We start from the raw sequence: 27711 nt of genomic DNA on the forward strand, positions 1-27711 counted from the left end.
CGTTTTTGCTCTCTGTGTGTGCTGTGCTGTGTCCTGACCCAGAATGGCAGAGGGGTCAGGGCTGGCACAGTGAACCTCTGCTCCTGAGCCTCACAGACAGGCCAGGGGTACACGGTCCCTCATAAAAGGTGTGTAGGGGCCTTTATAAACTACTCTTGGTGGATTTTAGTTTCATCCTCTCCCTCCACCCTAGATCTTAGGTTAGTGTCCACATGGACTAGGGAAGCCCCATGGGGACCTGGGGTGCCACTGTGTAGGGCACCTCAGGGTCACTCCCTCCCCACCACACTGACTGTCACTGAGGTGAAGGTCCTCTGCGCAGTAGATGAAGAACTGTAAGTAGGCTACGTTGATAGGGACCACTGTTGACTTGAAGATCTGAATGGTGCTGTCATCAGCCCCATAGGGCAGCTTTTGATCTACCTGGAGAGACCAGAGAGCTGACAGGGTCAGAGTCACGGGGAGGCCAACACCAAAGCCACGGGGTGAGTGGGGAGGTAGTAACGGGACAGTTCTGAAGTGACACTGTGGACAAACGAAAGCATGTGAATATTAAAGATCATGCTTTCACTGAGAGGCCCAGGGGTGCCCCACAGAAGCAGCCAGGGGAGGAAATGTTACTTGGGTGCGGGGGCAACCTCACCAGGGCCTGGTCTCCCACTCCGAGGGCACAGATGGTGACCTTCAGGTAGCCTCTCACACCACTGCTGGGTTCATTTGGCTGGCAGAGGCCTAACCACTTCCTCAGGAGTGTGTGACCTGGAGAGGCAGAGAGACCATGGGAGACAAGCTTCCAGTCTCCATCCTTCTCCCCAGAACCCAGTCTTTGTGTGGGACAGGGATGTGGAAACATGTCTCATGTATTTTGATTGCTACCCAGCAGTAGGAAAATGAGCGTCACGCCTACCATTAAGCCAAATAGTGCACTCACCCGGCTGCCAGCTACTGCCATTAGAAAATAGGGACTGTCTTTCCCAGCCTGAGAACCTACGGTTGTTACTGCCCTGGTATGAGAAAGACAAGAATTTTCCCCAACTTTAAGTCCCAACTTCAACCTGGTATGTATGTTATGGCCAGGTCACAGAGGAAACCTCTACTCAAACTTCAATTCCCCAATACAGGCCTCAAAAATAGAAAGTCAACCCAAGGCTGGCCCTGGCCAGGTAGCTCAGTTGTTTAGAGCATTGTCCTGATATGCCAAGGTTGCGGGTTCGATCCCTGGTCAGGGCACATACAAGAATTAACTAATAAATGCATAAGTAAATGGAACAAAAAATCAATGTTTCTCTCTCTCTTCCTCTCTCTTTCAAATCAATTTAAAAAAATTTAAAAGAAAGCCAGCCCAAGGCTGCACTAAAATATTAGCATTTGACCCAAAGGGATTCCTTCAGTTTTAAAGAGAAAGAAGTCCTTATAAAGCAAGATAAAATACAATGAAGTACAGTAAAATATTATCAAGTACAGAAAATACTCTCTCCCGTGTGTTGAACACACAGGGATTTCGTGATGTTTTGACACCTGGCCTGGTTTTCTCAGAAAGCACACGTATTTGCAACAACTGTTTACTTACCTGGAGAATGGTAAATAAAACCAATATCTGTCTGAAAAGACAAGAGTGGAATAAAGATTAATTAGGATTTCCAGCCCTGGCCGGTATGGCTCAGCTATTAGAACGTCGGCCTGCGGTCCGGAGAGACCCAGGTTCAGTTCCCGCTAAGGGCATGTACTTCGTTTGCAATTTGTCCCCAGCCCTGGTTGGTCGTGCAGGTGGCAGCCACTCGATGTGTCCCTTCACGTCAATGTTTCTCTCTCTCTCTCTCTCTTCCTCTCTCTCCCTCCCACAAAAAATGGAAAAATGTCCTCGGGTGAGGATAAAAAAAAAATAATAATAAATAAATAAATTAGGATCTCCAGCCAAAATCTGTAATATCAACTAAGCTGATGACAGTATTCTCCACTTACCTGCCCTACTTTTTAAAATCTTTGCAACAAGCTAGAAGTTGGTCCATATCTCCTCCATCTACAGAGGAAGACACTGAGTTTGGGAGAATGCTCAGAGTCTACAGCTAGTAAATGAGGAGGCCTTACCCACCAGGCAGCTGGCTAATACAATATTGACTCTTCTCTCTCCCTGGGTGCGGGAAGGGCTTTACCTGTCTGGGGAAGAGAATGGTCAAGGGAGGAGTTGGCAGAGAGACTATGAGTTTTCCCTTTTCCCTGGGAGAAGGTTTCTGGTTGAGGCTGGAAGTATGTGGTGCAGGACTAAGTGCTGTGGGGCAAGACCATATTTGTAACCCACATTCGAAGGGTCCCCAGAGCCTGCATGTGAGGCCTGCTTTAAAACTAGTCAGGATTAGGTAGGCAAAGCTTTCTTAAATGCAACAACAAAAGAACAATCCATAAAAGAAAAATCTGAAAAATTGGGCTTCATCAAAATAAAAAAAAACTTCCACTTTTTGAAAGAAACTATAAAGTAAATGAAAGGACAAGTTATATACTGGGAGAAAATATTTCCAACTCATATTTCTGATAAAGAATTTATATCCAGAATATATAAGAATATTTCAAAACTCAATACTAAGAAACAACCCAATGAAAACAAACAAAGGATTTGAACAGACATTTTGAATAAAGAAGGTATAGAGATGACAAATAAGCACATGAAAAGATGCTCAACATCATCAGTCATCAGGGAAGTGTATTACATGAGATACAACTACACATAATTAGAATGGCTAAAATTTACAAAATGGACTGTATTAAGTGTTGATCACAATGTGGAGCAACTGGAACTCCAATACACTTCTGGTGGGAATATAAAATGATAAAACTTGTTTGAAATTTTGGAAAAACACTATTAAGAATTTTTTTTAGCCCTGGTCGGTTTGCTCAGCAGAGTGTCGGCTAGCGGACCAGAGAGTCCTGGGTTCGGTTCCCACTAAGGGCACGTACCTCCGTTGCGGTTGTCCCTGGCCCCGGTTGGGTCATGTGGGTGGCAACCACTCAATGTGTGTCTCTCACATCGATGTTTCTCTCTCTCTCTCTTCCTCCCTCTCTCCCTCCTGCTCTATCTCAAGATAAATGCAAAAAACAACAAAAAAGTTAACCATACACCTACCATGTGAGCTAGTCATTCCACTTCTACATATCTACTTAGAAGAAATTAAAGCAGGTGCCCACCCTAAGATTTATATAGCAGCTTTATTTTAATTGCCAAAAATGGAAAATAATCGAAATGTTTATCAACATTTGGCTAGGGCAAATTTGTTTCTTTAACAAATAAACTGCGCCCTGGCCTGTTTGGCTCAGCGGTAGAGCGTCAGCCTGCGGTCCAGAGAGACCCGGGTTCGGTTCCCACTAAGGGCACATACCTCAGTTGCAGTTGTCTCCGGTCCTGTGGGTGGCAGTCACTCGATGTGTCCCTTTCACATCGATGTTTCTCTCTCTCTCTTTTTTCCTCTTTCTCCCTCCCATTCTATCTGAACAAAAAATGGAAAAAAATGTCCTCGAGTGAGGATAAAAACAAACAAACAAAAACCAAATAAACTGCAAGAAAAAAAAAAGGACCAACAGAATAAAAGAGACCCAAAGCCCTGGCCAGTTTGGCTCAGCGGTTAGGGCATCAGCCCGTGAACAAAAGGGTCATGAGTTCACTTCTGGTCAAGGGCACATACCCGGGTTGCAGGTTTGATCCCGTTAGTCAGGGTCATGTGGGAGGCAACCAATCGATGTATTTCTCTCACGTTGATGTTTCTCTCTCTCTCACTTCCTCTCTCTCCCTTCTGCTCTCGCTAATAATCAATGGAAAAATATCCTTGGCTGAGGATTAACAAAACAAAACAAGAAAAAGAGAGAGAGAGACCCGAAAATACATGTTAACCAACAGCACTGTATGCACCTGATTTGGATCCTGGTTTGAGCAAAATATAAAAGAAATTCAAAAGACAATTAGGGGAATTTGAACACCAAATTAGAAAGGTTTTTAATTAAATGTGATAGCTGCATTTGGTTATATTTAAATATGTTTTAGAACTGTACACTGAAATAGTTACAAATAAAATGATATCATGTCTGAAATTTGATTCAAAAGAATTCAGGGGGCTAGGGAAATGAGCTGGGTGTGGATAAAAATCTGATTGGCAATGAACTGGTGAAGCTGAATGATGAGGGAGTGGGAATTTATACTATTCTCTCTACTTCTGTGTATGTTTGAAATTTTCCAGAAAAGTAACGTATTTTTCTTTTTCTTTTTATTTATTTATTTATTTTTAATCCTCACCCGAGGACATTTTTTTTCCCATTTTTTGTTCAGATAGAGTGGAGGAGAGAGAGAGAGAGAAACATCGACGTGAAAGGGACACATCGAGTGGCTGCCACCCGCACGACCAACCAGGGCCGGGGACAAACTGCAACCTAGGTACATGCCCTTAGCGGGAACCGAACCCGGGTCTCTCTGGACCACAGATTGACGCTCTAACCGCTGAGCCAAACCAGCCAGGGCAAAAGTAACGTATTTTTAAAACAGCTCAGGTTTTCACCCTGGCCTATTTGGCTCAGCAGTTAGAGCATCGGCCCGTGGACCAGAGAGTCCCAGGTTCGGTTCCCGCTAAGGGCACGTACCTCAGTTGCAGTTTGTCCCCTGCCCCGGTTGGGGTTTGTGGGTGGCAACCACTTGATGTGTCTCTCTCACATCCATGTTACTCTCTCTCTTCCTCCCTCTCTCCCTCCTGCTCTATCTGAGGATAAATGCAAAAATGTCCTCAGGTGAGGATAAAAAAGATAAAATAAAATAAAAAAAGTTCAGGTTTTCCCTGCCTTCTGTATTTTACTCAACAGTTCATATTATTGCTCATTGTTTGAAAATTTTGTTTCTTTTTTTATCCTCACCCGAGGACATTTTTTCATTTTTTGTTCAGATAGAGTGGGAGGGAGAGAGAGGAAGAGAGAGAGAGAGAGAGAAACATCGACATGAAAGAGACACATCAAGTGGTTGCCACCCACACGACCCAACCAGGGCCGGGGACAAACTGCAACGGAGATACATGCCCTTAGCGGGAACCAAACCTGGTTCTCTCTGGACCGCAAGTCGATGCTCTAACCGCTGAGCCAAACCGGCCAGGGCTTGTCTGAAAATTTTGAAGTGGTCTTTGTCAAAAGCACAACGTTTCTGACCTCCTGCCATTCACCCTCTTTAGCATCTTAATTTCTAAGCCTGTGCCTCAGCTTCAAGGGTAAGATGGGGGAGGGGCAGTTCATGACTGTTCATGTGCTTATTACAAGCAGTAACCTACCTTTAACTTGTCCTAAATTTTTTTTTTCCGAGGGTGGAGCCCTTTTCTGTGGGTTGCCAGATTTAGGAAATAAAAATACAGATGCCTGCTTAAATTTGAATTACACACAAACAATGACTCCTTTTCACTAGGCGTCTGTCCCCTGCAGCATTTTGTAAGGAGCCATGCAATATTTGGGGCATAGTCCTCTTTACCAACTACCCGTTGGTTAAGACTCAGATTTAATGGGGCATCCTGTATTTAACCTGGCAACCCTCCCTTTTCTGATCTTCCTGGTTTGGGGGATTTCTGTGTAGCCCTTCATGACTGTGTAAACTGTCCTTGTCGCTCGGCCTGTCTTTCCGGAGCAAACCTTTCACGCTGTCCTCCCTCCCAGGCAGCGATCCTTCTCTGGGTGTCTCCAACAATTAGGTTGGCCTTTTCGTTATTTTGTTTTTGTTTTTTTTATCCTCATCCAAGGACATTTTTGCATTTATCCTCAGATAGAGTAGGAGGGAGAGAGGGAGGAAGAGAGAGAGAGAAACATTGATGTGAGAGAGACACATCGACTGGTTGCCACCCACACAACCCCAACCGTGGCCGGGGACGAACTGCAACTAAGGCATGTGCCCTTAGTGGGGACCGAACCCGGGACTCTCTGGTCTGTGGACCGATGCTCTAACCACTGAGCCAAACTGGCCAGGGCTAGGTTGGCCTTTTTGTATCCTCTGCTTCCATTTCCTGGAGACAGAGGCTTGAACTGTGTCTATCTTATTATGAATGTGGGGACTTCAACATGGCATCCAGCGCTTTCATGAATGTCATACACTTCAATCCTCACAACAACTCTTGGCTGAGTAAGTTATCATCCTCATCTGACAGATGAGGAAGTAGCGGCTCAGAATGACTTGTCCAAATCACTCAGTCATTTGCCCAGGTGGATCCAAATCTGGATCTTTCTGCATAAAAATCCAAGTCCTTTCCTGGCATTGTGCGGGGAAGCCGGGGTGGGTGGGTCCCTACGGTCAGTTTCCCAGACCCCCCCTCCTCTCCAGGGCTCACCTGGAATCTCCCGATCTCCGAATTGTATCTCATCACGGAGGAGTTCATCACCTGCAGGGGAGTGCCCAGAAAGAGCTCAGTGTGCACAGCCCGGTTTCCCCATGACCACGGCAGGAACTGCGGGCACATTCAGAATTCTCCGGTGCTTTCTCCACACTTCCCAACGGCCAGTTCTGTACATCCACCTAGGCTTTCTCCTATAATCCTCACAGGAACCTTGTGAGGTTTGGGTTTTTAGTTCCATTTTCTTGATGAGAAAATTGATTACAAAGGCCAATTCACTTGGTCAACCCAAAGGTCAATGTGTTGCACTTGGCGCTCTCACCGCCTGCTGTCCTGGTTGTCTCCCGCGTGCCTGTGTTCCCACGCACGTGGAAACGCTTCGAAGGGGAGGCCTCCTCCTTTTCCTCAGCCCTGCGCTGGGCACACAGGAGGCATGTGATAAACACATGTTCACTCTGGTGGCACGAGAGTCCTGGCACATGGGAAGAGGCTGCTTTGTTCACCTCAGGGCCTAGCAGTTGGCATTCCACATTTGTTGAATGAATGAATGGGGGTCTGGGTTGCTGGGGAGTGAGGAAGGTGGTGCAGATGCTGCCCTGGGGTAGAAGGACCATCTGAAGTGATTCTGGCTCTCAGGGTGGGGCTGGGGGCTGAAGTGTTACTCAGAACTGAGGTGGGACAAGAGAATGGACCCATCTTTCTGGTTTTTCACCTGGATTAAGATGGTGTCATCGAAGAACTTTGCAGGAACCTCATGGAAATTCTGGAAGAAGATCTGAAGGACAGGATGGGGATGGAAGTGGACGACATTGCTTTCACACTCGACCCAGTGACTCAGTGAGCCCAAAGGCTCAGAGTGCCCTCACGTTCCTCCCCCGGAAGCAGGAGCCTGCCAGGCTCCTGGAGGGTTTTCTGTCTAGATAAGGGGCAGGTAGGGGATTCCCAGAGAACCTGTTGTGAGCGGCTCACGACCAGCCCGGTCCTTTGGGTGGAGATTGGACGGGAGCCTCTGTCTCCTTCCAGATCGCCCTGACGGTCCACTCCATCCCCACTCCCTGCTGCAGCCAGAACTTCCTTCCCAAATGCAGACCTGGCTCTGTCACTGTCCTGCTTCAGTCCCTCTGTCGCTCCCCAGTGCCATCTGTGACAGGCCCCCCTGCGTTTTGCAGGCTCCCCTCCCCATGTCTACAGTTCTAGCAACAATTCCTTCAAATTATGCCTGTATTCCCAGTGCCAAGCACAGTGCTCAGCCCTCTGAAGGTGATCAGTAAATGTTTGTGGAACACAAGACAATACCCTGGTCAAGGATCAAGCTGGCTGCCGGCCTACAGGAAATGTCCAGCGCCCAACCGGCTCAACTGGCCGAAGTGCCCCATTCAGCCCTGAGGGGCGTGTGCGGCCCACCTCGTTGAAGAAAGGGTTGCTTCCCATCTTGGTCCGTGTGTAGAACTGCTGGCTTCCAATGACCACCTTTACCACCGGCTTGAGGTTATTGCCCATGAGCTGGCGGGCTTCAAACACCTTCACTTGCACCTACCAGGGACAAAACAAGACCCTGAGGTTGGGGACCTGGGCTCCCCTCTCACACAGGGATTCTCTCTGAAAGAACCAAATGTTGTGACGAGAAACATCTACTGTGGATAGAAGAAAAGCCCACAGTGGGGAGGCTGGCAGGAGCTGGATCCGCAGCCTGGGGACAGCCTGGGGACAGCCTTGGCTGTTTTCTTCTGGGGACTGTCACCTCCTCTGCTTTGCCCTTTTCATCTTGTGTGGACTCAGTTTTTCTTCTCCACTGGTATAGGCACGTTACAGAATGAGAAAAAAAGTCTAATGTTTCTGTTTGTTGTTTTTTATTTTATTTATTTCCTTTTAAATAAATTTTTATGGATTTGAGAGAAAGAGAAAGGGAGAGAGAGAGAGAAAGGAAAACAAGGACTCAATAGGGAGATATCAATTGGTTGTCTCCCATATGCGCCCTGAGTCCCAGGATTGAACCTGCAACCCAGGTATTTGCCCTTGACTGGGAATCAAACCCGTGACTCTTTGGTGAGGGCAGATGCTCTACCACTGAGCCATACAAGCCAGGGCAAGAATGACATTTTTTTTTTTGGTACATGCCCCTAGGGGGAACCGAACCCAGGACTCTCTGAAAGACCACTTTGACTCAAGAATAGACAGGAGAGCCCTGGCTGGTTTGGCTCAGTGGTTAGAGCATCGGCCTGCGGTCCAGAGAGACTCGGGTTCGGTTCCCGCTAGGGGTGCGTACCTCTGTTGCAGTTTGTCCCCGGCCCCGGTGGGTGGCAGCCACTGGACGTGTCCCTTTCACGTCGATGTCTCTCTCTCTCTCTCTCTCTCTCTCTCTCTCTCTCTCTCTCTCTCTTCCTCTCTCTCCCTCCCACTCTATCTGAACAAAAAATGGAAAAATGTCCTCGGGTGAGGTTAAAAAAAAAAGAGTTTGCCTTGGCCAGTGGCTGGATGCAGGGAGGGGGGCGAGGAAAAGGAGCAGTCAGGGGTGACTCCCAGCCTCCTGAGCAAGTGGCAGGCTGAGGCAGGCAAAACCATGGCAGAAATGTTAGGTCACAGGCTAGAGATCGAAAGGGAGTTGGGGTTTCAGAATTTACAGGGGAACACATGGACCTTCCATGGATCCCCTCAAATTCCCCTCAGCCTCTCCCGTTCAGCTAATTTTACCTTCCGTGTGGCTAGCCTTGTGTTGTCTAGAGTTCCATGGACTCCTGCAGGGCATGGCCCGGCCTTCTCTGTCTCCCTGGCACCTGCCAGGACCTGCTGGTGCACAGCCACCAGTGCCTCCTCTTGCCCCACTGGGACTGTCTCTAGCTTCAGCTGCGTGCAGAAGTTCCCCCAGGGTGGCCCCTGGATGATCAGGGATGCAGTGAGGACCTGTAGCCTGGTCTGAAGCTCCAACCCTCTGCCATGACCTTGTGGAGAGGCAGCATAACCTGGGAACGCCGTGAGGTGTCAAGCAAATAACACAGGCTTTCAACGTGGACCGTCCTCACCTGGAAATGCTGAGGCTTCGAGGACAGCTCCTTGTGTACAGCATAGCTAGGAACCACCAGCTTCTGCCTGGCTGCTTCTTGTGTGGTTGTGCCCAGGAGGTCATTATCCCCTGGGAAACACAGTCCAGGGTGAGCTCTGAGAGGCTGGGGCTCAGGACATTTTGAGGCATTTTCCCCATTTTATCATTCTATCCCCAAAGACTAGTTCCTGACTAAAAACATGGCCAAGACCTGACAGGAACACGTCTGCCCCAGAACATTCCATGGGCGCCCACCTACCCTCAGTAACCCCAGGCCCCATCCTCCACACATGGGGGCTCTTGGAAATGGCCAACCTTACATCCCCCTGCAGCCCACTGGAAGTTGCATGTCTAGAGATGACAAATGGACATATTGAGGTGACAGATAGCCTCAGCTGAGTGTTTGGAGACCTGGCCTCTAAACCCTAACCTGGTCACAATTCTTCTGAAGGCATCGAGAGTTGGGTCTCGAAGGACCCAAAATGTCCATCCAGCTATGCTGGGGGAAAGGCAGGGGTCAGCTCCATGAAAAGACGTACCTGTCTTCTCAACATCCTGGCTGGTCATACAGGCCACATGTAGGGTGATAGTGCACTACAAGGCAAAGACGAGGAGCTGGAAGCAAGACCATGCAATCCTTGGCCAAGCCACAGCGCCGGAACCCAGCCAAGCCTGGTGGGCTCATGCCCAGTTCTCCTGGGTGGAGTGATGCTGGCCACATTACAAGGCCACACCATGAGGCCCTGTGCAGTCTGGGGTGCAGGGAGGTTGTAAACTGGTTGTCATAAAACTGAGGACCTGAAGCCCGACTGGTGTGGCTCAGTGGCTGAGCCTCAACCCATGCACCAAGAGGTAGCCAGTATGATTCCCGGTCAGGGCACTTGCCCAGGTTGTGGGCCCAATCCCCAGTTGGGGGCATGCAGGAGGCAGCCAATCGATGTTCTCTCATCGATGTTTCTCTCTCTCTCCCTCTCCCTTCCTCTCTCTCTAAAATCAATGAAGAAAAAACAAAACTGAGAAACTGAATAGACAAATGGACAATGACCACAGCATATATGAAAACGAAACTCTGCCCTACAATCTACAGCACTCAGTCCAGGAAACCAACCCAGTATCTTCAGTAACCAGCCCAGGAAGCCAGTGTACTGTAAATCAGACTTATAGGAAGTCAGACAGCTAGCTCTAGTAACAATCCAGGAAGCAAACAATAAGGATCAGCCCCAAATGGCCAGGACTTGATTAATAACCGCAACTTCTCTGACTTTTGTCCCCACTTCCAGCTTAGAAATAACCAGAGAAAAGCTAAATTGCACCTAACCAATCACATAGGATGCCCAACATCTAGTGACATTACTTACAGCTTCCCTAGGCAACAACCTCCTGTCCACACACACCTGGAGTCTTTCCTTTTTTCTGCGATAGAGTTGCCCTTTCCTTTGCCTGCCTTGAGTCTCTGCTAAGTGCTGACTCCCTTGCTGTATAGCCAGCTCTGAATACACAGCCTTTGCTGGTTCTCATCTGGTTGGTCTTGGTCTGTTTCCACATGTCTTAATTACCTCCTCTGTAAAGCCTTTCATGACCCCCCAAGCAGAATCATTCATTCCCTCTCGACCTCAGGGACCTAGCGCTCTTCACTCTTGTGCACTGTGCTGGAGCACTTGTCACTGTGAGTGGTGCCTCCTCCAGCAGACTGCGGTTTTCATTCACTGTGGTATCCCAGGCCTCGCACAGTCGCAGACACCCAGTGGATGATCAATTACATAGTCTAAATGGGTGAGTGGGTGGAAAGGTGGGGAACTCGGGGAGACTATGGCAGTGTGATGGGGCCCCCAAGAGCAGGAAGCACTCTCTGGGTGAGGTCACTGAGCCTCTGCTGGAGCAGAGTAGCCCTGTTTCTCTGGCTGTCCCCAATCCTCCAGCCACCCTTCCTGGGGTCCAACTCACGTCTGTGGGCATCTTGGAATGGTTGAGTAGGGCCAAGTCCTTCACAAAAAGAACCTCTCTTGGCTTTTTCACCAAGGGCTTGAGCATTATTGTGGCCAGGCCAATGAACCTGGGGAGATGAGAAGCAGGTATGGGAGCCTGAGCCAGGAGAAGGGGTATGCTTCCCTGTCCCAAGCAAGACTTTATCTAGAGGTAGTTTTCTCTCCTAGAGGCTGTGTTGTCCACAGCAAGGCTGAAGGAAGAATACAGTGATGGGGAACATCCATCAGAGGGCACAGGGCTCTCAAGTCTGGGAATTGGATTTAGGGCTCCCTGGGCAGTGGGCACCCCAGTTACTGGCTCTGCCTGCCCAGGCCCCTCCCAGAAATTCTGCTCCCACACTTGTCCTGAATGGAAAATATGCCAGATAACAGCTGATTGGAACAGAGGGTGGACACCTGACCCAAACTGGGCCAATTAGATTATTTCATCCTAGGAATTTTGATCTAGGATGCCATAACTTCCATCTCAACAAATGTCAGTCTCAGCTGAATGGGGCCTTGATGGGACAGGCAGAGAGAAGCAGAGATTTGAGAGTCCCACGGATTCAGAAGAGACAGATTGTTCCTGGGCTCCTGGTTCCTAGTTCTAGTCTAGTTGATCTGCACTCCTAGCCTCACTACCTTTCCACAAGTCCCCCTGCCCTCTTTTTAAATTATTTTTGCAGTAGCTGGCTGGAGTGGGCTCTGGTCCTTGCATCTGAATTGTGGATTAGAGACAGGAGGTGCAGTATTTGCCGTAGCTTTGGTCAGAGAGTCAGGGTCCTTGAGCCTCTCTCTGTCTCACCTTTCTTTCTTTACTGAGCCCAGGTCCTGAAGGATGACTTGCAGGAAAGAGTCATTTCGTAGGGGTCTGTTCCAGAGGTGCCAAACTAGTGTCTGTGGGAGGCACAGAGAGGTCAGCATCCCTCCTCTACTCTTCCTTTCCCATCCTTCTGGGAAATGAGGAAAGATGCAGACAAGGGGCTAGCACTGTGTTTCTGTAGACCCAAGAACCCTCCCTCAAGTCTAATTTTCTCACAGATGGCATTTGCTATCTTTTACCAAGGTGCTGGGCATCCTACCTGGGCCCCCATAGGTTGAATGGCAGTGTCATAGGCATGTTGATTAAGAGGCTTGGGGACTAAGAGGCAGTGAGGACAAGGATGGATGGAAGGTGAGCAGGGATCCTGCACAGGGAGCCTTGTCTCTGCTTCAGGTTTCTGGGGATATCAGGATGGCCAGGTTGGGCAAGACAGACCACACCACAGTCCGTCCCCAGAGTGGGGGGAAGGGCCAGGGCAGTGACAGGCAGATGTGGCTGCAGCAGCCCTCAGGCCTTCGCAGCTTTGTCAGCTCAGAGGCTACTCCGGGGCCAAGATGCCCAGCCTTGGGAAAAGCTTGTGAGGCTCCATGTCCTCCCCCCAGAATTCTGAGCACGGTCTGACCCACCCTCACTGCCTCGCTGCCTCTTCTGGGCTTGCCTTGGCACATCTCACCTCATTCCACGTGGGGTTATTTCCTTCCACCTGAGACGTTTTCTTCTTGACATCTGCAAAGACACAAAGGGGCTGACGTTGGCAACAGGAAATCTTTCTTTCTTTCTTTCTTTCTTTCTTTCTTTCTTTCTTTCTTTCTTTCTTTCTTTCTTTCTTTCTTTCTTTCTTTCTTTCTTTCTTTCTTTCTTTCGTACATAGTGAGAACCGAACCCTAGACTCTCGGGTCCGCAGGCCAACGCTCCAACTGCTGAGCCAAACTGGCCAGGGCAAATATTTCAAAGTCTAGGTTCTAGTTAAGTAAAGAGAGGTGGGAAACTCTAAGAAAATTTTAAGTTGCCCTTGTGGTGTGGCTCAGTTGGTTAGAGCTTCATCCTGTACACTGAAAGGTTGTGGGTTTGACACCCAGTCAGGGCACATACCCAAGTTGCTGGTTGGATCCCTGGTCCAACGCATGCAGGAGGCAACTGATCGGTGTTTCACTCTCACATTGATTTTTGCCTCTCTCCCTCTCCTATTCCCTCTCTCTAAAATCAATAAAAGCATGTCCTTTGGTGAGGATTTAAAAAAAAAGAAGAGCCCTGGCCGGTTTGGCTCAGCGGTTAGAGCATCGGCCTGCGGTCCGGAGAGACCCGGGTTTGGTTCCTGCTAAGGGCATGTACTTCGGTTGCAGTTTGTCCCCGGCCCTGGTTGGGTCGTGCGGGTGGCAGTTACTCAATGTGTTCCTTTCACATTGATGTTTCTCTCTCTCTCTCTTCCTCTCTCTCCCTCCCGCTCTATCTGAATAAAAAATGGAAAAATGTCCTTGGGTGAAAATAAAAGAAAAAAATAATAAAAATTTAAAAAAGAAGAAAACTTGGGTGTGACATGGCACTGCTTCCTTCTTCCTCAGGGGGTTTCAAAATGTCTCTTTATAAGAGTAACACCACCCTAGTGACAGATAATGTTTCGTGTTTGTTTCCTTTTCTTCCTGAGTACACAGTTCCCAGCAATCTTGCAGCCATGTGGGTCATGTGACTTGTTCTGGCCAAAGGGGCATGGGAGAGACATTCACCATGGCTAGACTGGCTTTTAAAGTCTCCCATGAGGTTCTCCATTCTCCTTTTCTCCACTGCCCAAATCCACGCTCACAACCTGCTGGCAGGGTGCTTCCAGGGGGACTTTGCAGCCACAAGAAGCAAGCAGCTGGTCTCTAAACCACTCAGCAGAACTGCCTGACGGCACCACCCACGCAGGACCTGGTATAAGCAAGAGAGAAACTTTTACTGTGTTCTGGCACTGAGCTGTGAGGGTTTATTATTCTCAGAGTAAAGCCTGGTGTTCCCGAAGAGACATCCCCTGTCACTGATAACCGGTTAAATGTGTTTTATCAGCTAAAATCCCTCTCCTCCAAAAATACATTTGTCGTTGTCGTTAATCCTCACCCGACGATATTTTTCCATTAATTTTTAGATAGAGTGGAAGAGAGAGAGAAATATCCATGTGAGAAAGACACATTGATTGCTTGCCTCCTGTACAACCACAACGGTGGCTGCGGATCGAACCTGCAACCCAGGTACGTACCCTTGACTGGGAATCGAACCCAGAACCCTTTGGTCCTCGGGCTGACGCTCTAACTGCTGAGCCAAACCAGCCAGGATCAGAAATATCTTTATTTATTTAACTAATTATTTATTTATTTTATCCTCACCTGAGGATACTTTTTTGCATTTATCTTCAGATGGAACAGGAGAGAAAGAGGGAGGAAGAAAGAGAAGCATCGATGTGAAAGAGACATATGTATTGGTTGCCACCCGCACAACCCCAACTGGGGCCGGGGACGAACTGCAACTGAGGTGCGTGCCCTTAGCAGAAATCAAATCCAGGACTCCCCGGTCTGCAGGCCGACGCTCTAACCACTGAGCAACCGGCCAGGGACAGAAATATCTCTAACAAAAAACAGTCTGTAGCCCTGTAAAGAACCTCTACATTGTTCAGTTACATTGAGATTCTTTCCAAGAAGAGAGAGAGAGCGAGAGAGCATGCAAAATGGAAGGAATTGCATTCTTGATTCATGTCTCTTATAGAAAGTACTGTGTCCTTTGCTCTCTGCCCCAATTTTCTCACTCCCCACACACCCTGGAAAACCCCTCCACCAACAGATGGTTCATTTTTCTTTCTCTTCTTCCATTTTTGATCCAGCTCTTTGTTGTGAAGATATGCTTAATCTCTTTTATTCTCCCTTATAAACTATTTAACTCCCCCCACCCTCCCCACCTTTCTTGGACTTTTTTCCTTATCTATAAAAAATGGAGACAATAAAACTTGCCTCATTTGCCTCATGTATTTGCTGTGAGGAGCAAAAATCATTATATTTATGAAAACATAAATATTTGTTGATTATAAAAATAACTAATATTCTTGGGCAATTTTTAAAAGTTATAGGAAGAGTTGTTCATACATTATCTTTTTTTCTTTTTTTATTCCTCACCTGAGGATATTTTTCTACTTATTATCAGATAGAGTGGGAAGGAGGGAGGGAGAGAGACAGAGAGAAACATTGACGTGATAGAGCCACATCAACTGGTTACCTTCCATACGACCCAACCAGGGCCAGAGACAAACCACAACTGAGGTACATGCCCTTGACCAGAACTGAACCCACGACTCATGATCCGAAGGCTGATACTCTAACCGCTGAGCCAAACCAGCTAGGACCATATATTATCTTTTAAAATCCTCACATTGGGAATTCCCGTCAAGTGGTGGTGTAGATAAATATTATACTCGCCTCTTCTCACAGCTACATCAAAACTACAACTAAACTACAGAACAACCATCATTCATGACTGCCTGAAATCAAGCTGAATGGAATCCTACAACTAAAGATATAAAGAAGCCACATCAAGACTGGCAGGAGGGGCAGAGATGTGGAAAGGGCTGGTCCCACATCCAGGTGTGGCAGGTAAAAATTGGGAGGAGCATCTTGGCTGTGGAGGTCCCCCCTGAGGAGTAAGGGGTTCCAGCTCCACATCAAGACCCCCAGCCCAGGGATCCAGGGCCAAGATAGGAAGTCCCCACAACTTCTGGCTGAAAAACCAGTGGTGACTGAGGCTGAGTAAGATGGAGGCTTCTAGAGTCCCAGGCAGTTCCTCTTAAAGGGCCCTCACAGGCATGGACTTGGTGAAGGAAATAGATATACAAGTCCAGGAATCAGAGTCCCACACAAGATGAACCCAAGGAGGCCCACACCAAGACACATCATAATTGAAATGCAAAAGGTTAAAGACAAAGAAAGGCTTTTAAAAGCAGCAAGAGAAAAACAATTAGTTAACTACAAAGGAGTTCCCATAAGACCGTCAGCTGATTTCTCAAAAGAAACTCTGTGGGCCAGATGGGAGTGGTGAGAGATATTCAAAGTGTTGAAAAGCAAGGACCTACAACCAAGATTACTCTATCCTGCAAAGCTGTCATTTAGAATCGATGGACATACAGAGTTTCCCAGACAAGAAAAAGCTAAAGGAGTTCATCACCACCAAACCAGTATTATATGAAATGTTAAAGGGTCTTCTTGAGGAGGAGGAGGAGGAGGAAGAAGACAGAGGAGGAGGAGGAAGAGGAGTAAGGGAGGAGGGGGAGGAGAAGGAGAAAATATGAACAATAAAATGGCAATAAATATATCTATCAACAACTGAATCTAAAAAACAAAACAAAAGCAGAACAGGAACAGAATCATAGATACAGAGAACATTTTGATGGTAGCCAGATGGGAGGGGGGTTTGGGGGATGGATCAAAAAGGTAAAGGAGGTGAAGGGATTAAGAAGTACAAATGGGTTGTTACAGAATAGTCATGGAAATGTAAAATAAAGCATAGGGGATATAGTCAATAGTCTAATAACTATGTATGGTGTCAGATTTATCTGGATGATCACTTATTAAGTTATGTAATGTTTAATCACTGGAGTGTACACCTGAAACTAATATAATAGTGTATGTCAATTATAATTGAAAATAAAACACGATAAAAATAAAATAAATTCTTCACATTGATCCTATGAAGCAGGTACTTTTTTATTTTAAACTTGAGTTTGTGGCACAGCCCTAGTTCTTAGAAGCTTGAGATTAATAATATGAGAAAAATATTAATCTTCTCTTTTTTTCCCATAAGCATGCCCTGGTAAAATGGGAGGCAAAGATGTCATAATAAAAGAAATAGTAGCAATAAAGATGGTAAGTTTTGAAAGAACTGGAGGGTGTCAACCCCAGCTTTCTGTCAGACTTTCACATAATAATCCTATTTTTTCCACTCAGTACTTGTTGCCTCTCGGGGCACCTCTCTTCCATTCAGAAGCCTGGTGCTCACCTCTGAAGTAGACAGACACACAGGGTCTGGGTGGGGGGGTTAGGGGTGGGTTAATCTTGGCTGACTCCACAACAACACGAAGCATGTCGGCAACCATTTTCCCTCCTAAGCTTCCTTCTTGGAGCACCTTGGGCCAAGGTTTCCTCCAGAGCACACGGTGCTAGTGGAGCCCTGAGTCTGTTGCTTAGCAATATAGGTGATGTCACAGAGGTGGGTGGCTCCTGGTTCTGGGGAGGAATTAAGGGGAATGAGAAGAGGAAGAAATCAGAGTATGAAGCCAGGGGTTTGAGGTGACTAGGCCCCTAGAAACAAAACAATATGGCTTCTTCTCATTTCCTCTTTCTTTTCTCTATTCTCTTTTATTCTTGCTATCCTTCTGATTTCAAGATCAGATATAAGGATGATACTTTCTCTTTATACAAACAAGGTATTTGGAGTGAACCGTTGCCAAAGTCATACAATTTAGATCAGAAAATAAGAGAAACAAGGCGATCTGGGAACAGGAATAGGAGAGTAAAGGATGATTTCAGTGATGTTTTAGAAGTCCTGCCTAAGGTGTAAGCGAACATTTAGGGCTTCTTTCTTTTGAAGGAAACCTAAATTCAGATATGAGTCTCTCTTTAACAAATAAATTAGTTTTTAAATTTATAAGCTCTGGGTTTGTAAAGTTAAAGAAAAATCTCAATGCCATTGCAATTTTGCTGTGGCATCTTGATTGCTCTCAAAGCCTCTTGACGTGAGGAAGGAGTTGGATCATTTGCTTTAGTCATCCACATGATGGTTTTTCCTACTTGAACATTATATTAGTTACATCTTATCCATTGATTAGCATGGAAATTAATGTATGTTTAAAAATGCATATTAGTTGATGAAACTATTTGAGCCTTTGCAGATCTGTACATGTCTTTATTTTGGCCTTGCACTAGACTGATAATCTGGCTGGGTGTATCAGTCAGGACTGACCTGAAGTCTCAGTGGCTCAAAATAATAAAGCTTTTTTTTTTTTTTTTTTATAGCAGCTTTACTGAGGTATAATTCACATACCATAAAGTCTGCTTTTTAAACTACATAATTCAGGTTTTTAGTATATTTACAAGGTTTAAAATAATCAACACTATTTAATTCCAGAACATTTCATCACCCCGAAAGAAATCTTGTATCCATCAGCAGTCACTCCTCATTTCTCCCTTCCCATAGCCCCTGAAAACTATGAATCCACTTTTTGTCTCTATAGATGTGTTGATTCTGGACATTTCATATATATGGAATCACACAATAGTCATTTAAAAATTTTTTTATTTATTTTCTTCTTTAAGAAACATTTTTAAAATTGGTTCAAGAAAGAGAGAGAAAGGAAGGGGAAGAGACAGAGAAAGAGAGAGAGAAACATCGATTTGTTATCCCACTTATCTATGCATTCATTGGTTGCTTCTTTCCTTCCTTCCTTCCTTCCTTCCTTCCTTCCTTCCTTCCTTCCAGTATGTGCCCCTCGCGGGAACCGAACCCGGGACTCTCTGGTCTGCAGGTCGATGCTCCAACCACTGAGCCAAACCGGCTAGGGCATTGGTTGCTTCTTGTATGTGTCCTGATCAGAGATCAAACCTGCAATCTTGGTATATCAGGATGGTGCTCTAACCAGCTGAGCTACCCAGCCAGGGCTACAATATGGTCTTTGTGACTGGTTTCCTTCACTTAGCATAATGTTTTCAATGTTCATCCATGTTGTAAACAGGTACCAGCATTTCATTATTTTTTATGGCTTAATATATCCACTGTATAAATATACCACATTTTGTTTATCTATTCATCCACTGATGGACATTCAGATAGTTAACACTTTTTGGTTATTATTAATAATGCTGTCCTGAATATTTGTATACTTAGACATATGTTTTCAGTTGTCTTGAGCACATATCTAGGAGTGGAATATGCTGGGTCATATAGTAACTCTGTTTTGAGGCACTGCCAGACTCTTTTTACAATCCAACCAGCAATGTATGAGGATTTTTTTTTTTAATGTATGGGCTGTGTTTTTGTTTTTGTAGTTCTTGTTAATCCTCACCAAAGGATATTTTTCCATTGATTTTTATTTATTTTTTATTATTTTAAATTTTTAAATGTTTTTATTGATTTTTTAGAAAGAGAGGAAGGGAGAGAGAGAGAAACATTGATATGGGAGAGAAACACTGATTGGCTGCCTTCTGCACGCTCCCCACTGGGGATCAAGCCTGCAACCCAGGCATGTGCCCTGACCAGGAATCAAACCAGGACCTCTCTGTCCATGGGAGGACATTCAATCCACTGAACCAGACCGGCCAGGCTTTTCCACTGATTTTTATTTTATTTATTTAAAAAAATTTTTTTTCCCTTTCTTGATTTTAGAGAGAGAGGAAGTAGAGGGAGAGAGAGATAGAAACATTGATGAGAAAGAACATAGATCGGTGGCCTCCTGCACGCCCCCCAACTGGGGATTAGGCCCACAACCTGGGCATGTGCCCTGACCGGGAATCGAACCGGTGACCTCTTGCTGCATGGGTTGACTCAACCCCTGAGCCACATGAGCCGGACTCCATTAATTTTTAAATCAAGGGGATTGAACCTACAACCTTAATGTAGTGGGACGACACTCTAACCAACTGAGCCAGGGCCAGTACCAAAATTCTTCCTGGACCATCTGGGGCCCTGCACACTAGAGCCTAAGTCTGTCTCTCCAACTTGGTCTTTCTGCACTCCTCCACTCACTGACCACTGCTTCCTAGCTACCCTGTCCTCACCTTTTTTTTTATCCTCACCCGAGGACATTTTCCCATTTTTTTGTTCAGATAGAGCGGGAGAGAGAGAGAGAGAGAGAGAGAGAGAGAGAGAGAGAGAGAGAGAAACATCGATGTGAAAGGGACACACCGAGTGGCTGCCACCCGCACGACCAACCAGGGCCGGGGACAAACTGCAACCGAGGTACGTGCCCTTAGCGGGAACCGAACCCAGGTCTCTCTGGACCGCAGGCCGACGCTCTAACCACTGAGCAAAACTGGCCAGGGCCCATTGGATGTCTTGGATGGAGAAAATGATTGTGAAGTTGCATCTGGGTTTAGAGGGAGAGTGGACTGTTATTAATTAATTATGTCTGCCATGGGCATAGGTAAAGACAAGCACTATGGTTTTAACATCCCACTATAGAAAAGGTTTTCTGTCTTGTTGGAAATAGTTCAGAATTGTAAAGTGACAATTTGCCTCTTTTCTCTCCACTGCCTAACCATTCCCCCCCCCCCCACACACACACACCTTTCCCCTAGACACTCAGGACTCCCTGTGAAATTGCATAGGCTGTCTGGAACACTATGTCTCTTCCTTTGGGCTAGTCTCTTCACCCTATTTCCACCAGCATTACAAATCTGGACTTGACCCCTGCCTGTATTTTTCATCCCAGGGATATTTGCATTTGACTCTAGCCCAGGGATGTGTGTGAGTGTGTGTATAGGAGAGTGGGTAATGAATCAACCCCCCAGGGGCCACTGAAGCCATTGAAGGAGGGTATATGCAGACCCCATGCCTGCCACACCAGGTGAGTCCAGTGCTTCCACAGACTCCAATTTTTCAAGAGAATCCAGAAATCTGGACTTTTACATGAAATCTCCCAAATTAAAAATGTTTGCAATTAGATAAAGTTAAGATAGAAATGTGGCCCAGCCGGTGTGGCTCAGTGGTTGAGTATCGACCCATGCACCAAGAGATGGCCAGTTCAATTCCCAGTCAGGGCATATGCCCAGGTTGTCGGCCAAATTCCCAGTGGGGGGACATGCAGGAGGCAGGCCAATCGATGTTCTCTCTCATCAATGTTTCTATCTCTCCCTCTCCCTTCCTCTCTCTAAAAATCAATAAAGAAAAAAAAAGATTGTAATGTAAAGGCCAAAGGAAATGGTGTTGGGTTGTACTTGGCCCATTTGGTATCTCTGCACGAGCCCTTACCTACCTTTCCAGTCCCTCTTGCAATGGCCTGTTCCTTCAGAGCCCAGTCTCAGATGACCCCCCCCAATCCCCTTATCAGGAAATCTTTCTTCTTCTGGAACATTCTAGGATCCTTCACGGTATTTACCACTAAAATCTAAATATATTTATGTTCTTGCCAGGCACTGTTATTATACTGTTTCAACAGCATTCTGGATAAATGTTTCTTTTATTTATTTATTTTAATAGATGTTTTTAGAGCAATTTTAGGTTTATAGCAACTTTTTATCTTAGAATTTGTCTTTGCTGTGGTTGTTTTTTTCTTTTTTTTAAAGAAATAATTCTTTTATTTTATTTTTTTATCCTCACCTGAGGACATTTTTGCATTAATCTTCAGATAGAGCAAGAGGGAGACAGGGAGGAAGAGAGGGAGAAACATCGATGTGAGAGAGACACATCTACTGTTTGCCACCCGCACAACCCCAACCGGGGCCGGGGGCAAACTGCAACCAAGGCACCGCCATTAGTGGGAACCAAACCCGGACTCTCTGGTCCACGGCTGACGCTCTAACCGCTGAGCCACGGCCAGGGCTGTGGTTGTTTCTTAAGAGTAAAACTCCTGCCGAGCCCATCAGGCCGGCCTGCTGTGGCAGAGGTGCAGGGCCAAGGGAAAGCCGGTGAGGGCAGCAGGCCTGGGGCTGCCGGAGTCAGCCTCCTCCTTGGTCCTCGCGCTCTGCTGCACATGCAGGACGACGGACTGGGCGCTGGGCTGCCTCGAGACCCACGCGTTCCCTTCCCGCTTCCCGCTTTCGTGGACCAGATTCATCCAGTCCGGGTTTTCCCGCTTCCCACCCCTTCCTTCTCAGGCTGTTATCCACTTCCGCGTTTTGCCTGGAGCCCGGCGAGCCGGGCGCGGGGGCGGTAACGCGCACGCGCCCTGGGAGCCAGCCCCGGTCGAGCGCGCAGCCCGTAGATTGCGGGTGAGGGAGGCTAGGCCCGCTGGGGTGGCGGGCCCTGGGTGTCGCTGCTCCGGGCGGGGCAGGCGGGGGCTGGGGGGGGGAGGTGGGCGGCTCGGGGCTGCAGGCATTCGGGGGCCGGGGGCTGGAGCCTGGGCTGGGGCGGCCGGGCACGTTGGGCCGGGGACCGCAGGCGCAGGGCCGACGGGAGGCCGGTGCGAGGCGGCGCCTCTTGGTCGCGAACTCTCGGTGACCTTGGCCAAGTCGCTTCATCCCCTCCGAACCGGCGCCTTCATCTGTGAAGTGCGAACGAGAAGCCCCGCCTACAGGATGGGGCCGTTTGGAGGTTCAGTGGCGAGATCCCCGGGGGGGCCGGGGCCCGGGGTGATCGGCTGGGACCGCCCACCCTGGGAAGGGAAGAGTTCCTCCTGGGGTGGCATTTTGTTACCGGCTTCGCGACGGAGCCCTCTTTTGTATGTTTAAAAACTCCAGAGAATTACGAAGTCGTTGCAAAACTTTTAACAAAAACAAGAGCCTTAAGAGGCCTCCTTGAGGCCCACGTTGGCCCGCTCGTACTGGGGTGCCTGTGACGCTTTAGGGAATGGTGGGACGCAGTCGAGACCCGTACTTAGCTTGGGAAGAATTAAAACTTGTGATTCGTGTTGTTCGCCAAAGCCCTTCCAGCCCACGTAGGAAGGAAATCGAGGCCAAGCGAGTTAGCAGCTGTGGGAGGGAGCCTTTGCCCCCGCGGACAGCTTTCCAGTGAATGAACTGGTAGAGGTTGCGTGGGGAGGGACTCAGGATGCCAGAGCCTTTCAGGACGGCGGTGTGGGAGCTCAGGAGCCCTCCGTATGGAGGGCGAGGGTGTGCAGTGGAATGAATTCTCAATTATGAATGATAGAAGGTCACAAAACTAAGAAACGTGAGGAGTTCCAGGTTGGAAGAAATTTAGAATATTTGAATTGACTTAAACTTTCCACTGCAGGTGACTAGCATGCAGACACCTGTTCTCTGACTGGCTGCCCCTTTACTGACATGGCCCACCGGGGTGTGGAGAGGGACTTCCAGACTTCAGCCCGCCGGATGGGCACCTCTCTGCTGTTCCAGCTTTCAGTGCACGAGCGGGAGCTGGATCTGGTTTTCCTGGATCATAGCTATGCCAAGCCATGGAGTGCCCACCCAGATGCCAGTAGTGCTCGGCCAACCCGCATGCTCTTTGTTACTCCCCGGAGGCAGCATGAAAGTACCATGTGAGTTGGGCTCCTCTCCTGAGGGTTTTGGTCCCGTAACTGGGCGATGGTCAGATGGGATTTAAGAGGACTTTACTGTGGGGGGTTGTGGGGGCTTGGACTTTTAAATCAGGCATCTCTGGTAAGCAGTGTGAGAATATCAGGCCTATATGGACATCAACATTCAAGACATCTGATGAGTTAGGAAAGCAAGATGTTCAAAAGAAAGCAAACAGCCTATTCCATTTAGGTAATAGGACTTGTATGGAAAGAGGAAATGGAAGAGGATATTTAACTGGTAAAGAAAAAGACTGAAGAGTAGTTGACTTAAAAACTGCCACACAGGATTAGACTCATTCCTTTAGTCCATCATTCTGGCTTGTCCAAACACTGGCAACAAGAACCTTTTCCTGGCTTCACCTGCGGAATTTAGGAGTGTATTCCCAAGACCTTGCTTTCGGCCTTAGCTTGTTTCAGAACTATCACCCATGGGTGATCTAAACCCTTTTTAGGTCATTGTATTTTCAGCCGACCTACATTATAGGGTAAGGAATTTTTTTCATAAATTTAGTATGTAATGGGATACAATTACATTTGGCTTAAATAAACCAGTTTAGCAATTCTTTTGAGCTTTAAGGTGTTCTAATCAAGATTTGTCAATATATTTTAATGACCAAATTATGCCCTTAGTAATTTTATAAACTGTTTTGGGAGGAGGTTTTTTTTTTGTTTTTTGTTTTTTGTTTTTTAATCCTCATCCGAGGACATTTTTCCACTTTTTGTACAGACAGAGTGGGAGGGAGAGAGAGGAAGAGAGAGAGAGGGAAACATTGATTTGAAAGGGACACATCGAGTGGCTGCCACCCGCACGACCAACCAGGGCCGGGGACAAACTGCAACCGAGGTACATGCCCTTAGTGGGAACCGAACCCGGGCCTCTCCGGACCGCAGGCGGACGCTCTAACCACTGAGCCAAACCGGCCAGGGCTGTTTTTTGTTTTTTAATTCTTTATTTATTTTAGAGAGAGGAAGGGAGAGAGAGAAACATCAATTTATTGTTTCACTTATTTATGTATTCATTGGTTGATTCTTGTATGTGTGCTGACTGGAGACAATGCTCTAACCAACTGAGCTACCTGGCCAGGGCTTTGTTTTGTTTGTTTTAATCTGACCTAATGTTTACTCTTTCCTCTAGCACAGGTTTTAGGTTTGTTGGGGAGTCGAGATCTTATGTTTTGCTTCTTTAGATCCCCCATTGAGCCTTAATGAACTAGAGTTATTACGATAGGTGTGTTTTAAACACATACAGAATAGTGGTTTTTATTTCATTTCCTAAGGAGGGCAGCATTTTATTGGCTTTTTGTTGTTGTTGTTGTTGTACAGGGCATAGGATCTCTGACTTTAGGGAATTATTCAGCATAGTCCTGATGCCTCTGGCCTAGGGCATAACTGATGAGCTCCTTTAAGTGGACTTGGATATCTTTTTCTCTTTTTTCTAGTTATGTCATGTCTTCTTGCTAACATTGAAACTCCTGTGTTTGTATCTTGTTTTTGTTTTTTTTAAAGTGAGATTCTGTGGACTTGGCTATTTCAGTCCTTAGACAATTATTTCCTCTTATAAATTGTCTATATATATAGGTCTTAAAAATGGGAGTTTGGCATGTTCTACAAACTCATTTTAGGCCATTGTGTCTGTATTATGGTTGCATTAGGGATGTAAGTGGGAGCTAAGGGAGAAGTTGGATTTATATTTTTAAAAGATCATTTGAGCCCTGGCTGGTTTAACTGAGCAGTTAGAGCATCAGTTTGCAGACCAAAGAGTCTCAGGTTCAATTCCCAGTCAAGGGCACATACCTCAGTTGCGGACGTGATCTCCAGTCCTGGTCAGGGTATGTCTCTCTCACATCGATGCCCCCCCCCCCATTTAAAAATCAATAGAAAAATATCCTCAGATGAGGATTTTTAAAAAAAATGTGTTGAATAGATTATAGTGCAGGAGTGGGATAGAGAAGAGCTGCCTAGGAGGCCATTGCAGTAGTGGGGTCATGATAACTTGGATAGGGGCGGCAATAGTACAGATGGAGAAAAATGAATGACTTTGAGATTTATTTTGTAGGTAGAGTCAACAGGACCTGCTGTGGAGAATTAGAAACAGGCCAGGGTTAAGGGACAAGGAAAAATTAGGATGACTCTTAGATTTCTGGCTTGAGCAACTGGGTGGTGCCATGAGTTGGGAAAGACTTGGGGAGACTATGTTGGAATGATGAAATCAAGAGTTCTCCTTTAGGCACATAGGTCTAAGTGCCTCATCCACTGTCTGGTCCAAAGAAGGTATCAGCTCTTTGACCCACCACCCAATCTGGCTGCACATGATTTCACTCCATTTCAGAATGAATTATTTGCAATAATATCACCAAGGTCAGAAAGTTAAAGTGATGTTTGGTAGACAACCAGTAGACCAGTTTGATTGGCTTAGTATTTGGGGTGATGGTACAGTGAAGGTACTAGGATTTCATTAACAACACTTTAAAATATGACAGATTCTTTTTTTTTTTATTCCTCACCCAAGGATATTTTTCCATTTATCATTAGATAGAGTGGAAGGGAGGGGGGGAGAGAGAGAGAGAGAGGGAAACATCGATGTGATAGAGCCACATTGACTGGCTGCCTCCTACATGACCCGACCAGGGCCAGGAACCAGGGACGAACCACAACCAAGGTACATGCCCTTGACTGGAATTGAACCCATGACTCATTGGACCATGGGCCGACGCTGTAACCGCTGAGTCAAACCGGTCAGGGCTGAAAGATTCTTTAGATGTCCATTTCTATTTTTTTTTTGTTCTAGGCCCTTTTCACAGTGAGTTAAATAGCTAAGGTGTCTACATTGTCTGTCTTAGACAATCATAGGCTTTTGCAACATATCATTAACCAACAGTTGACTTGCTAGTGAAAGGGAAGGTTTGTGTGAATAGTTAAAATTCAGGATCAGTACTGTCCAACAGAACTTCCTGCAATGATAGAAGTGCTCTTATACTGTGCATCTAATACGGTAGCCACCAGTCATATAGTCTGCCGTGCACTTGAAACGTCATGGCTAGTGTGACTAAGAAACTGAATTATAAATTCTGTGTACTTTTTCTTAATTTAAATAGTTTCATGTGGCCTATAACTATGGTATTGGAAAGCACATATGGCAACCAACTATATGCTTATGGAATATATATATATTTAAATAGTTGTTTGTGATTTTTTTGCATACAGTCATTATTATTTATTTTTTTTATCCTCACCCGAGGACATTTTTCATTCAGATAGAGTGGGGAGGGAGAGAGAGAGAAAGAAACATTGATGTGAAAGGGACACATCGAGTGGCTGCCACCCGCACGACCCAACCAGGGCCGGGGACAAACTGCAACCAAGGTACATGCCCTTAGCGGAAACCGAACCCGGGTCTCTCTGGACCGCAGGCTGACACTCTAACCGCTGAGCCAAACCGGCCAGGGCTGCATACAGTCATTTAGAAATGACTTTCTGACCCCTAGCACATAAGAGTGTGTCAGAGGGCAGAGATCTTCACAAGTGTAGGAAAGATTACTTTGGACCATAATTTTCTTGTGCGTATAATGTGTTTGTGCATACTCTAAAGCTAATTACATTAAAGAGACATTTTTGGCAATCAGATGATTGTTAAACACCTGTGTTGTGTAAAGTACATGTGGCCTGGTCCTGTCTTCTCACCTGTTTACAGTGAATCAGACGTCCCTATAGATGTGGAGACAGTTACATCAACCCCCATGCCCCTCTACGACAATCAGAAGGCACGCAGCGTGATGAACGAGTGTGAACGGCATGTCATCTTTGCCAGGACTGATGCAGATGCCCCTCCCCCACCAGAGGACTGGGAGGAGCATGTCAATAGGTAGGCCACTCCTGAGGAGGACTGATCACTAAAGGTTAATGCTCACTGTATTTGTATCATCATCTGCATTGAAACACACTTATTAAATGCTTATTTCATTTGCTGCCACATACATGTTCTTCTAACTTGGCATTATAAGTTCTCAGCTCACTGTGAGTGAGCTCCTTGAGAGGAGGGCTTGCGTCTCAGCCATCTTTACATCCCTGACACCTAGGACACTGCCTGGCACATAGTAGGCATATGATAAATGTTTATCAAATAAATAAATGAATTATATTTGATAGTTATGACTAACTTGTAGCTTACATAGGACAAGATCTGATATGGGAGTTACCCAGACTCCAAAAATAATACATTAAATAAATGTACATTTGTAAGATACTATTTTATATGGTCTGTCTATAACTAGGGTCATGAAAATGTTTCGGAGCCACACGAAAAGCTAACAGATGTTTGGCTTTTATTTCTTATTTATTTATTTTTT

General features: G+C 46.4%; 2 protein-coding genes across 8 annotated transcripts in view; one reads left to right on the plus strand and one right to left on the minus strand.

Moving 5' to 3' along the window:
• Nucleotides 1–17260, minus strand: part of FER1L5 (fer-1 like family member 5) — a 51872-nt gene extending 34612 nt beyond the window's left edge. The window contains exons 1-12 of the mRNA XM_036262453.1: nt 17176–17260; nt 12836–12888; nt 12145–12236; nt 11320–11428; nt 9915–9969; nt 9356–9465; nt 7740–7868; nt 7048–7110; nt 6333–6383; nt 1571–1601; nt 644–759; nt 300–423 (exon numbers count right to left, since the gene is read on the minus strand). Of these exons, the coding sequence (XP_036118346.1) occupies nt 300–423; nt 644–759; nt 1571–1601; nt 6333–6383; nt 7048–7110; nt 7740–7868; nt 9356–9465; nt 9915–9969; nt 11320–11428; nt 12145–12236; nt 12836–12888; nt 17176–17260 (1018 nt within the window). The remainder of the gene's footprint in view (nt 1–299; nt 424–643; nt 760–1570; nt 1602–6332; nt 6384–7047; nt 7111–7739; nt 7869–9355; nt 9466–9914; nt 9970–11319; nt 11429–12144; nt 12237–12835; nt 12889–17175) is intronic.
• Nucleotides 17261–22060: 4800 nt separating this feature from the next.
• The window catches only part of KANSL3 (KAT8 regulatory NSL complex subunit 3), a 37010-nt gene continuing 31359 nt past the window's right edge, over nt 22061–27711 (plus strand). For 6 of the 7 annotated variants that reach the window (XR_004959662.1, XM_036262387.1, XM_036262382.1 and 3 more), the window contains exons 1-3: nt 22061–22100; nt 23062–23326; nt 27057–27227. Coding sequence is in view for 6 of the 7 variants with exons in the window: in XM_036262387.1 (XP_036118280.1) it covers nt 23112–23326; nt 27057–27227 (386 nt within the window). In the remaining variant the exon portion in view is untranslated. Of the gene's footprint in view, nt 22101–22560; nt 23327–27056; nt 27228–27711 lie in introns of those variants that run through there. The other variant, XM_036262384.1, reaches the window with a different exon arrangement.

Source organism: Molossus molossus, unplaced genomic scaffold, assembly GCF_014108415.1.
Source record: "Molossus molossus isolate mMolMol1 unplaced genomic scaffold, mMolMol1.p scaffold_m16_p_15, whole genome shotgun sequence".
NCBI lineage: Eukaryota > Metazoa > Chordata > Mammalia > Chiroptera > Molossidae > Molossus > Molossus molossus.